This window comes from Alternaria novae-zelandiae (genome assembly GCF_023758075.1).
Source record: "Alternaria novae-zelandiae strain BMP 2774 chromosome Unknown scaffold_19, whole genome shotgun sequence".
Taxonomy (NCBI): Eukaryota; Fungi; Ascomycota; class Dothideomycetes; order Pleosporales; family Pleosporaceae; genus Alternaria; species Alternaria novae-zelandiae.
In genome coordinates, this window is record NW_026056979.1 from 142,859 (window position 1) to 156,750 (window position 13,892).

Here is a 13,892-nt window from a genome sequence, read left to right on the forward strand (position 1 = left end):
TGTGGATACCAACCGCGGAAAACCCACAATCTACCCACGAGCTCGATATTATGGTGCGTTGGTTTCGCCTAGCATTATCCGAATTGCAAAATTTATGGCTAGTGTAGCAAATGAAATTCGTAGAAACATCTGGTATACCACATTCCAAGAGAACGCGTATCGCATCGACTGCTGTGATATTGTCCAATACCGCTATGTAAGGGGAGTACGCACGCCCTATCTGTCTCAGCACTGGACCGAGAGGCAATCAATCTTGGTAGAGATGCACTGTCATGCACAAAACCTCCTGCTCGCGGAAACACAGATAAAACACGAGGATTGAAAGCCAACGTTGGGGCATGATGGGGTATATTTACGAGCGGAATCAGAACGTGGTAACTCCGCAAAGATGACTAGTATTTGGATTGAGCGATGCTGTACAGGACTAGGCTCTGAACTATCTTCGTTTTGGTCGCTCTCAAGAGGCCAATTGCTGTTATAATGTAACGGATGTACACGCGAAAACCAATATAAGACGCTCAGAATGGTCGCTACTTAGGTAAGCTTTAACCTTGTAAGAAGCCAGGTCCAGCAAGCATATATCCTCTAGTACTTTCTATACGTCTGTCTATCACTCCAATCAGAACTAACGTCCAAGACCTCCTGTGCATATCGCATCTCGACGTATGCAGCTTCCATATATCCGAGACTCGCCACAACGTTAGGGAAGTCATACATGTACACTTGGTAGTATCTTGCCCGAGTCTTGCGCGACGGTTGTGTCGTATAACCACGAGAATATGGTTTGCGGTCGAAGTCCGCCGTCCAGAAGTGCTGCAGAAACATTTGCAGAAAGAGTTTGATATTCGCCTTTCCGTAATATACGAGCTCGGTATACCAGCTTTGATCGGAGAAAGACGGAATCTTAGACTTAATGACCTCGTGTCTTTGGTAGAGATATTCATAGTAGAGCGTCTCGAGTTGCGGTAGTTTAAGCAAGCCCTGGGCTAGAGATTGCCATGAGCCATCTGTTAGAGAAACAGAGGAGAAGCGGACTTCCTTCAGGGTCTTGGTGTGCTGCTTGACGAAGCGGCGGAGCCGGCTTCCACTCACGTAGGCCTTTTTCATAGAGAAATAGGTCAGGTGAGGGAAGTTCGCGGTCGCAATATGCTTAAACACCGCGTCGCATCCGTCGCAGAGCCTTAACATGGGCATTTTATCGCATCCAATGATTTCAAGATGGGTGATGTCGTTGTACGCTGCAAGGAATTTGGAGAACTCTCGATAGCTTGGCTGATATCCTTTGAAGTGGTAGCCCTGGTCGTCGACCTGTCTTTCTTTTTGCTTTGCCAGCTTCCTATCGAGTGGCATCCAGCTCTCGAATTTCGAGTCGGGCGCGTTGATGCTTAGACCTTTGGTATATGGCGTGCATTCCTCTGGAAAATTGGTAACACTGCGATAGCCTGATTCGACGACAGGCTGCGCTAGTACTTTGAAGATTGCGATCTCGCGCGGAAACTCACTTGCTGCTAGAGCGGCGGGAACAAGACTGTACAGGTTGCGCCCGTGAACGGTAATCTCCGATAGCGCAGGGGCGTCTTTCAAGTTCCGAAAACATTGCGCGAGAAGGTGTACCGTCTCGCTAGACTCCAAAGACGTCGTTATATCGTCGAAGATCTGCCCTCGAAACGCGGCTTTAGCCTGAGGCGTGGGTGAACGGCGTTAGTAAATGTCTCATCCGTAGTTGGGGTGCGGAGATCACTCACCCCTTTAGCCTTCAAGTAGTCTGGCGGAGCTTCATTCTCATATGGAGACTTGAGTATCAATGTTCGAATCCGCTTGGAGAAGTCGGGGATCTTGGTGATGTGAAGGAGGGCGCAGAGCCCGTTGTGGCTGACTTCGATATCTAGCTGCTCAAGAAGTAGCCCGTATCTCACCGACGCGTCGTACATGGTCTTCGAATACAACTCTCGACAAGTTATACGAAGTGGTAGGAACTCCTCATCGTTGCAGTAATGAGTGAAGCGACCGCGTTCATCCTGGATCATTCCAAGATGCCGGCAGATTCTGCTGACGATCTCGGCGGGTAGTGATGATAACGACATGGTGTGCTATCTGGTGGGTATAGTCCGAGGACTCGTGAGCGACTGCTACCGAGCGTGCAGGGTGGTCGATCGAGAAGCCAAGCAGAGTAGGTTGAGGCGTAGACGTGAGCGCCTTATGACTCTGTTTAACAGTTCCAAGACTTATGTAGGCATGAGTACCCGTTGGGCGCTAGGCTCCAGGTACTGTTATGTGCGGTTATCATTCACTATTCCTTGGCACCACTCGCGTTACGCAATGAAAAAAAACGACTCTCTCGGTTTCTGTATACCAGACACCGTTCTGTATGTATTGATTTAGTACTGGACGGGTCCGCATGGTGAGAATTGACTTGTGTGGGCTCCACGATTGTCGCACCGTGCGATACGAGGCTGGCTATCGCACGAGGACGACGATATGGTTCCTGAAATTGCTTGTTGAAGTTTGGAGAGGTCGGTAGGTTGGAGTAAAACTTGAAAATTCGTAGTCGTGATGTCGCTACCGCACTTGGATGTGGATACGAACATCTGAGCACTATAATCTCGCGCGCTAATACAGAGATCTACTCTTCAAATGAATCAATGGTGTAGAGGGGTTAATCTGGCAATGATATATCGCCGAGTAGGAAATGCTGTAAGTTCGCCCAAAAGTCCGTGAAGAGTGGCGTGTTCGTGCACATAGTGCCCCAATCAATAGCTACTGCGTCATCACTCCTCCGTCCTTTTCGTCAAGACATCTGGTATTTCCTCTTTACCAGATGACTAGTCCAGTATCCCTTCCGCGTATCGTTCAATAGCGTAGGCTGAATCCATTCCAGCAGGCGTCATCACCACGTCAGCGAACCAATACATGATGACCTCATGGAAACTTGGTCGTGTCTTCGCAGCAGTGACAACCCTTCCAATTCCCCTAGTGTTTTTGAAGTACTTGCGCGTGCAGAAGCTTTCCAGAAAGTTCTGTAGATAGTACCTGACATTTGAGGTTCCCTCCCAAGTACAACTATGGACACAGAATGGTCTAAGTTCTGTCTCGGAATCACCCTGAACACAAGGTACTCCATGCTTTTGGAAAAGAAGAGCCCAATGCAGCGTGTCTAGCTTTGGAAGCTTGTTTAGCCCTTGGGCGATCGAGCGCCATGATCCGTCCGTTAGCGTTACGAATGTGGAGTCGAATTCCGTCAACGTGGCTGAGTGTTGTTTTATGAAACGTCGAAGTCGGCTGCCGCTAATGTAGATTGCGTGGAGACTCAGCCTGGTGATGTTGGAGTAATGTGTGGTAGCAACGTGCCCAGAAAACACTGCATGGCAGCCGTCGCAGAATCTCAAGCGAGGATGGGTCTCGCATCCGTCCAGACGAAGGGTCTCGATCTGACTGTGATTTGCGATAAGTCGGGATAGATTTGTGTGATCAGGCTGATAGCCCTTCAAATGATATCCATGTTCGTTCCACCTTTTGGCGTCTTGTATTGTCTGCTTGATCTCGGGACGTAGAAACATGTAATGTAAGGTCGAGGTGCTAATTTCGATACCCTTGGTGTATGGTGAGCAATCAGCAGGATTCATCATCAGAGTACGATGATCAGCGTTACTGAGGTTTTCAGGCTGTACTGTGAAGACTGCCTTCTTCCTTGCAAAGCCGCTCCTCGCTGAAGCGGCATGTATGAGACGGTGCAAGTTCGTGCCCCGTACTGGAATCTCCTCCAAAGAAGTCGCTTGCTTCAAGTTCCGGAAGCATGCTGCCAGCAGTTCAACCGCTTCGGGGGCTTCTAAGTATGTCGAAATCTCTTCGCGGCGCATTTCACGGGTCGGGGACAATCCCCACGGAATCTCACAGTCGTCCGCCGTGCTCATCACCCTAGGATAATAGAACAGCACTCGCTTGATGCGGTCGCGAAAAACTGGTATTTGCGTTATGTGCAATAGCTGGCAGAGTCCCTTGTAGTCGACGAATATCTCGAGCTCCTCTAGCAATAGTCCGTACCTGACCACGGCGTCGAAAGTAGTCTTCGCGTAAAGGTTTCGGCAGGTGAGGCGGAGGGACTGCAGGTCGTCGTTATTGTAGTATACGAAGCCACCTATATCGCGCTCCAGACCAAGGTATCGACAGGTCTTGCTGATGATCTCCGTGGGTAGGGATAGTAGAGACATTCCGAGTCGCCTAGTGGAATGCGGTTGAAGCCTACGTTGGTCCAAAAAGGTGCGAAGCTTGAGTGTTGTCGCTGATGTAGGCGTCTCGCGGTGAGGTGGAGGCGCGAAGCTTGAGTGTGGTGATTGATGTAGACTTCTGGCTGCGCAGGCGGAACCCTCGCTCAATCGATTGAAGGGTATCTATCGCGAGCGACTGATAGAATCCCACGGTGGTGTAGAAAGGCGGCGAAATCCGGAGTTGCTCGCGGGTGTAGCCAAACGACTGCGTGGGCGAAAGTTTGCAGTGGCGAGGCGGAAGGTAGAAGTACGAGAGACGCAGAGGATGGAAGTGAGAGAGAAAGTAGCAAACGTATGTGATGGCGCTAGTCCACTTGCAGCTTTACGCGTTATACTTGACGCAGCGCAAATTCTAGACTCAACGGCAAAATACACGCGATTTCACTAATAGTCTTTCGTTCTTTTGATGCATCTATCGCCCAAGCGATGCAGTACTAGCAAACTACTCCTCAGGCGGGTACACAACAATACGATCAATATCCGCGCCCTTAACATCCTGCCCATTATCCAGCCCACCAATAGTAATAGTGTTATGACTACCCTCCTCCAAGTTCAACATAAGCGGTGTGCTTAGAATAATACCCTTGTGCGTATCCCTCTGGTAAAGCGACTCCACCTCTTCCGTCTTGTTATTCACAATAACGCTCGAGATGCGGCGAAGCTGCCAAGTCCCATTGATACGATCGGGCGAACCTCCAGGCTGGTCGCCGAAGCCCATGTCATCGGTGTTCTGGTAGTAGAATGAGACCCACTGGGGCTTTCCGGTGCCTTCGATGTTTGAGAAGGTGACTTTGCTGTCGTTGCCGTAGATGCCGGTGACGATGACGCCATCGCTGCCGAAGGTGGCTTCTTGGTGGTATGCGTCGCCAGTGGTAGTTGCGTCCTTGCCGTAGTAGGTAGTGCCGTTGATGGCTGTGACTTCTCCGGTTTTTACGTCAAGGTCGTAGACGTCGTACCATTTCAGCTCAACGGACTTCTTTTCTTCGTCAATCTCAAGCGGTAGCCAGATATATCTGCTTTCCCAGAGACTGATAGAGTCCCACTGGTCACCCATGTACAGGTAGGTGGTCTTCTTGGTACCATTGATCCGAAGGTTCAATCCAGATTGCGAGTTGAAGGTACGTGTGTTGAGCGGCGCGATGATGAATGGTTGAGACCAAGGACCAGCAAGGGAGTCGGCGCGGAAAGCAACCACGTCTGGAGGTGGTCAGTACATGATGTAGACATCCGATGAGTGAAGATACTTACTGTTTGGGCGGTAACCCGTCTTATGCGACATCAACGCGAAGTAGCTCTTGTCGGTCTGCACGATGGTTGGTGCTTCGAGGTCGTACTTGTCGAAACGATGAACGACTTCATCTAAAGCAGTGATGTTCTCATTGAAGGAAGTGAGGTAAACGTCACGTCCTTCCCTACGGTCGCCGTTGGAGTATAGCGAGTACGCTCGGCCGTCTTTCTGGTCTACGAACAGACCGAAGTCTTGTGACCAGTTCCCAAGTGGCGCTGTAGCATCGACGAAGCTATAAGGGCCGGTGATGTTGTCCGAGACCGCAAGACCTTGCAAAAGCTCTCCGTAGGTGGAGTTGTCGGCGTGCCACCACATCTATCAATGTTTAGCAAAGCTACAATGAATACTTGGGCGAGGTGCTTACATGATATTGACCAGTACCTTCGCTGAATACAACCTTCGGCCGTTGAATGATATCCTCGGGTGAGATGTATGGGTGGCCCTCGATGGGCTCTAGGGCCAAGCCGTGAGGCTCCCATGTCGCAAGGTCATCGGAGCTGTACACGCTGACACCACCACCCTCTTCCTGTCCCTCGATCTTGTACTCGCCGAACCAGAAGTACTTGCCCGTCTCTTGATCCACAGTAATACCACCAGCGTGCGCATTCACAAGAGTGTCATCGGTAGCTCTCCAACGCGCTCCCGGAACGATCCATTTGGCAGAGGCAGTCGCTGCAGCTAGCAACAGCTGGCACGAAAGCGTGTTGAACCCCATTGCGATGTGATGCGAAGGCGGACTGGGGTGACGACCATTTTCTGGTACATGGCTGTAGACCTCATATAGCCGGTTGCAGAAGCATGGATGTTTACCAGCCAAGCGGCTCCGGATTGTGTTCACCCGAGCTTTCAGGAACCTAAGCCCTGGATATCATCTTGCGGGGCTCCGTACCTATTAGCGGAAGCGATCGTCGTATTTCTCCAGGTTTGGGGATGGCCCGCTACCGCGATTTGGTTTGGTGAATTCGGATGTCGGAAAAACCAAGACTTCAAGCTGGCTGCCAACGATGAGGGGATGTCGCCGCATGCATGTTTTACGGTAACGCTACTAGATCGAGCTTCCAACCCGCTCGTAAAGAGACTTTCAGGCCTTCGGAAACATGGGACAAGAGCTGATGTTGAGGTATTTCAAGAAGGAGGATGGCAGCTTCGGGGTAGCTGGAGTTGTGCCTCGCTTGAGGAAGCTGCTGACGTCACCATACCGGAAGACAACGCCGCGCGCAGATAATCTACTACTACGACATCCACGATCTCTGTGTTACGACTATCGTCATAAGAATAGGGCACCATTCAATTCCACCTTCCATCATGGTCGCAGTGAAAGTGTGGTCTCAAACACCTCGATCGCTACTTAGGTACCCCGGTACCATATGACGGAACTGGAGATCTTTAACGCGGAATCATCGCTCAATCAACTTATCACAGCAGCTTGACATGGCCTCTGCCCCCTACACTTTTTGGATATGCCCCCTCGGTACTCCGTACACATCCATATGTCACCATAGCATGGTGTCTTGATACCCCGAAACCCCTCCACATGCTACGCTGAGTATCTTTTGCGTGTCATTCGACGACATCATCGACAGGAGGAAACAGTGTTGTGAATCGCGGCCACCAAATATTCACCGAAAACAATAGAATTCATAGCGATATTCATGCGATGCTACGATGCCAGTCTGCGCACAACACAATTGCCTCGTACAAGACTGCATCTCTTTCTTCGGCTAACATGGCATCCAGAAGAACATGCGCAAGCGCTCGTGATCATGCCCTCCTCACTCGCAACACCACCAACATACACCAGGTCACTCAAGAAGACCCAACCGCATACAGATACCAATATCATTGACCACACCCCCATCGCAGCACAAAAAGCTATATACAAATCTCAAAGTGAATGTGAATATATACAAATCCCGGGTCCACACATCCCCGCACCCCATCTCCTCGGTCGGGCATAAGACGTATCAGTCATCCACAGCCACCACCTAACAGCTCGGCAGCTTCTCCAACTTCCCCTGCGCACCCGTGCAAGCACTCGTCGAGCTAACCTTGCTGCTACTCCCATTCCCCTTGTTAACACCCTTGTACTCCTGGCACACCTTCTTCGTCGTTCCGCAAGATCCGCTGATGGAGGCTGTGTCACCGAAGTTGGAGTTGATGCCGATGAGATCAGAGGTAAGGCCAAAGGCGCGGACATTCTCGACAATAACCTTGCGGGGCGACTTCTTGCTGTTGTCGGTGCAGTCGCCGCAGGAGCGGTAGAGCTTTCCGGCGTTGACGATGGTGTAATTTTTTATGGTTACTGTGCCGGCGCCGCTGGAGGGGGTGGGGTGTTAGTTGGGGTTGTCTGGGGTTGTCTGGGGAGGGGAGACGTACTTGTGCTGAATGACTTTGTCGCTGGCTTGAGCGGCACCTCCGCCTTGGATGAGGGCGTTGCCGCTACCGAGGATGGAGATGGCGTCTTCGCAGACGTCGCGGAACCAGACATTGGTTAGGGTGCAGGAGCCTATGATTGTTAGTTCTCCTTCTACGAGACTTGCAAGCAGAACATACCCAAGCAGTGCACGCCCTCGAGCGCATTTGCGCCAATGATGACGTTGGAGATGGACGCGCCGTTCTGGAGGATGAAGACGGCGCTGTCGCTGCCAGTATCTTCATCTGAGTTGCAAGGCCGACCGCGATCGAACTCTTTGTTACCGAAGTTGACGCTGCCGGTGATGGTGCTGGGCTGGGGGAGCGAGACGATGCTGCCGGAGCGAGTTGGGATGTTGAGGGTCTGCGCAGCTGCCATGCTGGCGACGAGGGAGAGGAGTGCGACTTGAGACAACATGATGGTAACAAGTTCGTGCGTAAGTTGGAGAATGAAGTGGAGGACCTGCTAAGTTTGCAGATGGGCTGAGTACTCGGAGAAGAGATGAGTGAGCTGCTGGTCTACCACTCGGAATCCCCATTGCCTTTATACACATCCTCAATACCCACCTCTCCTCGATACCTGCATCGCCAACCAGATCTAGACACCGATGTAGCCCTCTACGGACGTCGTGAAATTGCTACGGGGTGGATGAGACCCTGGATTGTGGATCTCGTCCGGCAAGCCAAGACACTGTAGTATTTGTGGAGAATGGTGGAGAATTGTCTTCCGCCGTGGTAAGTTGTGCTTGGCTAGGGGCTGAGGTTGTTGTACCCTTACCGGTGGTTAGAATGGTCATGCCCACCATCACAACCTCACTATTTCGATCTACACTGCATAACTAAATACGCCCTGGACCTTTTCGTGATTCGCGGGATTTCCTGTTGACATGTTTTTCCGTACGCCATGAGTCGAGAATGTGCAGTTGTGTGATGGAGAACAGTATCTATGACACAGGTGACGGTGTTTTGGCGTTGCGGTATATTGGGGAAGACCTGGGGTACATTAGTGCAGCGCCATATGTCGGTAGAGAATTTTCCGCGGTGTTTGGAAGGATTCCTGGGCGGAGGGTTGGTGATGACTTGGCGTTTCAGTTGGTAGATGGGCTATGGTTCTTGTGGAATACCACCTCTGGAGAAGATCTTTGGGTGGGTGGTATGCGATCCAATCTCTTGCGAAATGTTCCGTTCCATTTGAAGAACAGATCGCCTCGGTGAAGATGCATTGTTAGCTGGTCGTGCCTTCACGTCGTAAAGGAGTCAACGCATTCTCACCGCTCACGTATCTTCGTTCGCTGGACTGGAGATTTTGTCGAAGAGCACAAGGCCGAGGCCTAGATATGGATACCTCTGGATCCACACTTCCGGTCTTGCATACCTCTATGGTCCGTTTCCGCGACTCCCGCGAGGAACCACGATGGAATTGCCCATCGATGATTGGCAGTTGATCATCGGTGGACGGCTCCTATCAGCGGATGCACCCTTCCAGGAGCACTAGGACGTCTGAGAGGGGGCGGCTGGCAGTAAGTACCCGATCCGACGGCATTTGAGGATGGACATCATGGCCGACGATGCCCAGGTGTGCTCTTCCATGGGCACAATCCATATCGTAAACTTTCCGCTCCGTACTTCCACCAACCGGCGCTATTGGAAGGACAGATCCATATTGCATAAGCCTGGATAGGCAATGCAAGTGCGGAACGTTTCCTAGAATGTGTTTCAAGATCGAATGCGGTAAACACGTGGAGATCACGACGCCTGGACAATGTGAGGGCCGCGATACTTTCTACGCTGGTAAATGGCGTGTTATGAAAGTCTCGTCGTTCTAGATAGATTAGTGCCACGACGAAAGGTATATTTGATCAATAATCATCAATGTTGTCGATGTTTGAGAGAAACAGCACGCAGATGTCTATTCGGACTAGCAGATGGGTAGAGTGGGCCGAAGTCTTGGCAGCGGAGGCCCACCGAAAAGTCTCGAGCAATTCAACACCTCTACACAACCAACGCGCCACTCTACCCACCGCCCAAAATGTCGTCCATGCGAAATGCCGTTCAACGGCGCAACCATAAAGAGCGTGCCCAACCCGAAGAGCGCGCAAAATGGGGCCTCCTCGAAAAGCGCAAGGACTACAAGCTGCGCGCGCACGACCACAAGCAGAAGCAGGCCAAACTCAAGATTCTGAAGCAGAAGGCTCAGGACCGCAATCCCGATGAGTTCTCCTTCAAGATGATGTCGTCCAAGGTGGACAAGTCAGGGAAGCGAGTGGCGGACCGGGGCAACAAGGCGCTGAGCATGGAGGTGGTCAAGCTGTTGAAGACGCAGGACGCGGGATACATTCGCACTATGCTGCAGCAGACGCGCAAAGAGAGGGAGGAGGTAGAGCAGCGGCTGATAATGGAGGAGCAGGGCGAGGTGCGTGCTGTGAGGGATGCGGCGAGGACGAAGCAGGGCAAGCACAGAGTCTTTGTGGACAACGAAGAGGAACAAGAGGAGTTTGAACCAGACACTTGGTTCGGGCGCGGCGAGGACATTCCTGCGCGCAAAGAATCACCCACTTTCGGAGACCTACAAGACGAGCTTTCGGAAGACGACGACGAGGCACCCGTCCAGCGGCCGAACACATTATCGAAGAAGCAGATAGAGGCACAAGAGCAAGCACGGAGAGAAGCGAGGAAGTTCCGCAAGGAAAGAGAGCGAGCACAAGAGCGCCACGTAACAAGACTACGCGCACTCAAGAAGCGGGAGAGCGAACTCATGGCCGCTGAAGAAGAGCTCGAACTCCAGCGCGCAAAGATGAATAACACCGTCGGAGGAGTCAACAAGAACGGCGTCAAGTTCAAGATCAGGGAGCGCAAGCGCTGAGCTCACATTAAACTGCAAACCCAAATAAATACAACTACAGCCTCGCCGGCATCCTCATCGCGCCATCCAGCCTCAAAACCGTCCCATTCAACATCTCATTCCCCACACATTCCACCACCAACCTCGCAAACTCCTCCGGCAGCCCCGCCCTCTTAGGGAACTCCATACTGTTCTCCAAACTCTTCTTCACCTTATCGCTCATCATGCGCGTCATCGCACTATCGAACATACTCGGCGCAATCGTCACAGCACGAATACCATACTTTGACAGATCGCGTGCAAGCGGCAGTGTAAGACTTGCCACCGCCCCTTTCGACGCCGCATACGCAACCTGACCCATCTGTCCATCAAACGCCGCCGAAGACGCAATCATGATTATCACACCTCGAGATCCATCGGGGCTGGAGGGCGTCGTCGTAGTCATATGCGGCACCACCTGCCTAACCAAATCCAACGTCCCCCTCAAATTTATATTGAGCACGAAATCAATACTCTCGATGCTAAGCGGCTCGTTCTTCTTGTCGATAATCAGGCCTGGCATTCCTACTCCTGCTCCTGCTACCACGCCTCCGATGTCCTTTCCTGTTTCTTTCACCCAGGCGACCGTGCCGCGGACTGCGGAGGCGATGGCGTCTGTGTCTGTGACATCGGTTTCGAAGAACTTTGCGCGGGATCCCAGCTCGGACACGATTTTGGAGCCGTTTTCGGCGTTGAGGTCGAGCAGCGAGACGTATGCGCCGGCGGAGTGGAGGGCGCGGGCGGTTGCGAGACCGAGGCCTGAGACGCCGCCGCTGATGAGGAAGGTGCGGTCTGCGATCTTCATCGTGGTTGTTGAATAAGAGGGTGAGGGTACGGATGGATCGGTAGCTAGACGAACACAATTTTGCGACTCGTGATTTCTAGCTGTGCTCGTGTCTACGTGATGTAAAGCAGAAGCGCAACTGAAAGCGCATGTGAAGTATAAACCACGAACGCCATTCCTCAAACTCACATGCCTCGGCTCACCCAGATCGGCCAAACCTAGCCCAGAACCTCCGACATGCCCACTCCGTATCCTCACCACCGAACTGCATAGACATGCCCCACTCCGAATAACATCAATCTTGCCAATCCAATCCAATCTCGAACCTCAGCACCGCCGGGAGTCCGCAAAGACGCCCACCACATCGCGTACCTCCACCAATTCGATCTCGTCACTCGCTACACGCCTCCGCGCACATCTCGTACACGCACACAATCGCAACCACACTACCTCACCCCACCACAGACATACCTCCCAGGCCATTGGGCAGGATAGTCCCCCCAATAGCCCACGATGGCCAACACAGAAGACCGCATGATAATCGGCACCAACCGCACACCCACGAACCCCACCCCCCTATCCGCGCCCCAGGAACAACAAGTCAAAGACCTGTACTACAAAAACGTGCGGGCGAAATGCGCAAAGGAGATTGAAACCTTTGCGCAGTGTGCCCTCGGACGCACGTTTACGATGATATACGCGTGCCGCCAACCACGACTGGCGATGAATAGCTGTATGTTGCAGTATCAGAATCAGGATGAGTTGGATAAGGCAAGACTGGAGTGGTTTGCGTTGGCGGAGGAGAGGAGGCAGGTACGTTGTATTGACTCTCAGTTCATGCACTCTCCACTGACTGGAACACTAAAATGCTAACACCCCCACAGGCGCGAATAGACCACCAAAGAAAGCTCGAAGACGCGCGGGAAAAACACAAGGAATGGTGGAATTTGGATGAGTCGGGGCGTACGCTGGGGAAGAGGGCGGAGAAGGGGGATCAGGTAGGGGAGGCGGGGTTGAGGAGGAAAGAGGAGAATAGGGTTGATGATAGGGGGGTTACTAGGGGTGGGGTTTATGGGTCGAGATGAGGGGACCTGTTGGAGATGGAGGATGGAGCGGATGTATATTGTATTATAACGTGTAAATACTCTCCCGCATTTCAAACTCAGCGCACCCATTTGCGCGCAAAGTAAAAGCTCAAGCTATTTTCCTTGCATCAGCTCTGGTATAACCTCGCAGTCCAGTCCATAACGCCCGTTACAAATGCTCAAGTCCCGCCAAACGCCGTCCCAGTCACACCTTTGTGCCGCTACTTGCTGTTGCCTTTTCAAGTCAAGCTCCCAACTCAACCATTATTCTCCTGATTAATCCCCATAGCCTCCTCAAACTCGTCATCATCAACCTCCTCATCCTCCTCCATACCCCCCATATCCGTATCCTTAGCCTCCGTCTCCGCCGCCGCCGCCGCCGTGCCATTCACCGTACCCACAGGCCCCCCAGCAAACCCAACCCCCTCCCCATCAACCTCCATATCCTCATCCGCACCCTCATCCTCAACACTCTCCTCCCACGCCCCCTTAACCCCCCACCCCACGCCCGTGAAACAATACCTCTCCGGCGGCAACCTAATCCCAAACTCGCGCTCAACCCTCGGCAACGCAATACGATTCCTCTCTTGAGCCACCTCACTCATAAACTCCTTTCCCAGAGACGTATTAAACGCGCCCGCGGCCCTTGCTCCCACTGCCGTACGCAGCGCATTCAGACTCACGGCGTCTTCACCGGTTCCATCAGCGTTGGCGCCGCGTTTCTTGCTGCCGGAGGTGGTGGGTAAGGGCGGTTCGTAGGATATGGCGTCGGAGAGGATGGAGGAGGTGTAGCGGTAGGCGAAGTCGAGGAGCTGGAGGGGGACGCGCTCCGTGTAGGCGTGCACGCCCATGTTGGCGAGGATGAGGTGGATGAGGCGGGCGTCGCGGGGGCGTTTGGAAGTGCCAGGGTCGGAGAGGGATGTTGGTGGGAAGGCGGGGTTCATTGGTGCGGTTGTAGAGACGCCGTTCGACTGTTGCGATGGTTGAGCTGTTGGTTGTGAGGGTTGTGGTTGCGACTGCGTGGGTGGGCTGAGTGTGGGTGCGTTGGCGGTCGCGGGCGGCGTTGAGATGCCATTTTGCATTGTCTCTGCGGCGGGTGACGCCATGGTGGGTGGTGTGGTGGTTGCGCGTGCTGTCGGTAGGTGAGTGAGGTCGAGGCGCGTTGGTGAAGTTGCGA

The 13,892-nt window shown here is 52.7% G+C and overlaps 7 protein-coding genes across 7 annotated transcripts; 2 read left to right on the forward strand and 5 right to left on the reverse strand.

Annotated features, from left to right (window-relative positions):
- Positions 1 to 585: 585 nt before the first annotated feature.
- On the reverse strand, positions 586 to 2,084 carry J4E88_008395 (uncharacterized protein; the record flags this gene model as incomplete). The annotated part of the gene is made up of 2 exons (XM_049402005.1): positions 586 to 1,680; positions 1,746 to 2,084. 2 exons carry the CDS (start codon positions 2,082 to 2,084, stop codon positions 586 to 588), a joined length of 1,434 nt encoding a protein of 477 aa, XP_049252103.1.
- A 2,623-nt stretch (positions 2,085 to 4,707) lies between these two features.
- On the reverse strand, positions 4,708 to 6,268 carry J4E88_008396 (uncharacterized protein; the record flags this gene model as incomplete). Its single annotated transcript, XM_049402006.1, has 3 exons — positions 4,708 to 5,462; positions 5,514 to 5,868; positions 5,918 to 6,268. The coding sequence occupies 3 exons, from the start codon at positions 6,266 to 6,268 to the stop codon at positions 4,708 to 4,710; spliced, it is 1,461 nt and encodes a 486-aa protein (XP_049252104.1).
- Positions 6,269 to 7,538: 1,270 nt separating this feature from the next.
- Positions 7,539 to 8,383, reverse strand: J4E88_008397 (uncharacterized protein; the record flags this gene model as incomplete). The annotated part of the gene is made up of 3 exons (XM_049402007.1): positions 7,539 to 7,869; positions 7,930 to 8,059; positions 8,107 to 8,383. 3 exons carry the CDS (start codon positions 8,381 to 8,383, stop codon positions 7,539 to 7,541), a joined length of 738 nt encoding a protein of 245 aa, XP_049252105.1.
- Positions 8,384 to 9,994: 1,611 nt separating this feature from the next.
- J4E88_008398 (uncharacterized protein) lies at positions 9,995 to 10,828 on the forward strand (the record flags this gene model as incomplete). The annotated part of the gene is made up of 1 exon (XM_049402008.1): positions 9,995 to 10,828. The coding sequence occupies one exon, from the start codon at positions 9,995 to 9,997 to the stop codon at positions 10,826 to 10,828; it is 834 nt and encodes a 277-aa protein (XP_049252106.1).
- Positions 10,829 to 10,862: 34 nt separating this feature from the next.
- On the reverse strand, positions 10,863 to 11,651 carry J4E88_008399 (uncharacterized protein; the record flags this gene model as incomplete). Its single annotated transcript, XM_049402009.1, has 1 exon — positions 10,863 to 11,651. The coding sequence occupies one exon, from the start codon at positions 11,649 to 11,651 to the stop codon at positions 10,863 to 10,865; it is 789 nt and encodes a 262-aa protein (XP_049252107.1).
- Positions 11,652 to 12,143: 492 nt separating this feature from the next.
- Positions 12,144 to 12,715, forward strand: J4E88_008400 (uncharacterized protein; the record flags this gene model as incomplete). Its single annotated transcript, XM_049402010.1, has 2 exons — positions 12,144 to 12,443; positions 12,515 to 12,715. The coding sequence occupies 2 exons, from the start codon at positions 12,144 to 12,146 to the stop codon at positions 12,713 to 12,715; spliced, it is 501 nt and encodes a 166-aa protein (XP_049252108.1).
- A 257-nt stretch (positions 12,716 to 12,972) lies between these two features.
- Positions 12,973 to 13,821, reverse strand: J4E88_008401 (uncharacterized protein; the record flags this gene model as incomplete). Its single annotated transcript, XM_049402011.1, has 1 exon — positions 12,973 to 13,821. The coding sequence occupies one exon, from the start codon at positions 13,819 to 13,821 to the stop codon at positions 12,973 to 12,975; it is 849 nt and encodes a 282-aa protein (XP_049252109.1).
- Between the last annotated feature and the right edge of the window lie 71 nt (positions 13,822 to 13,892).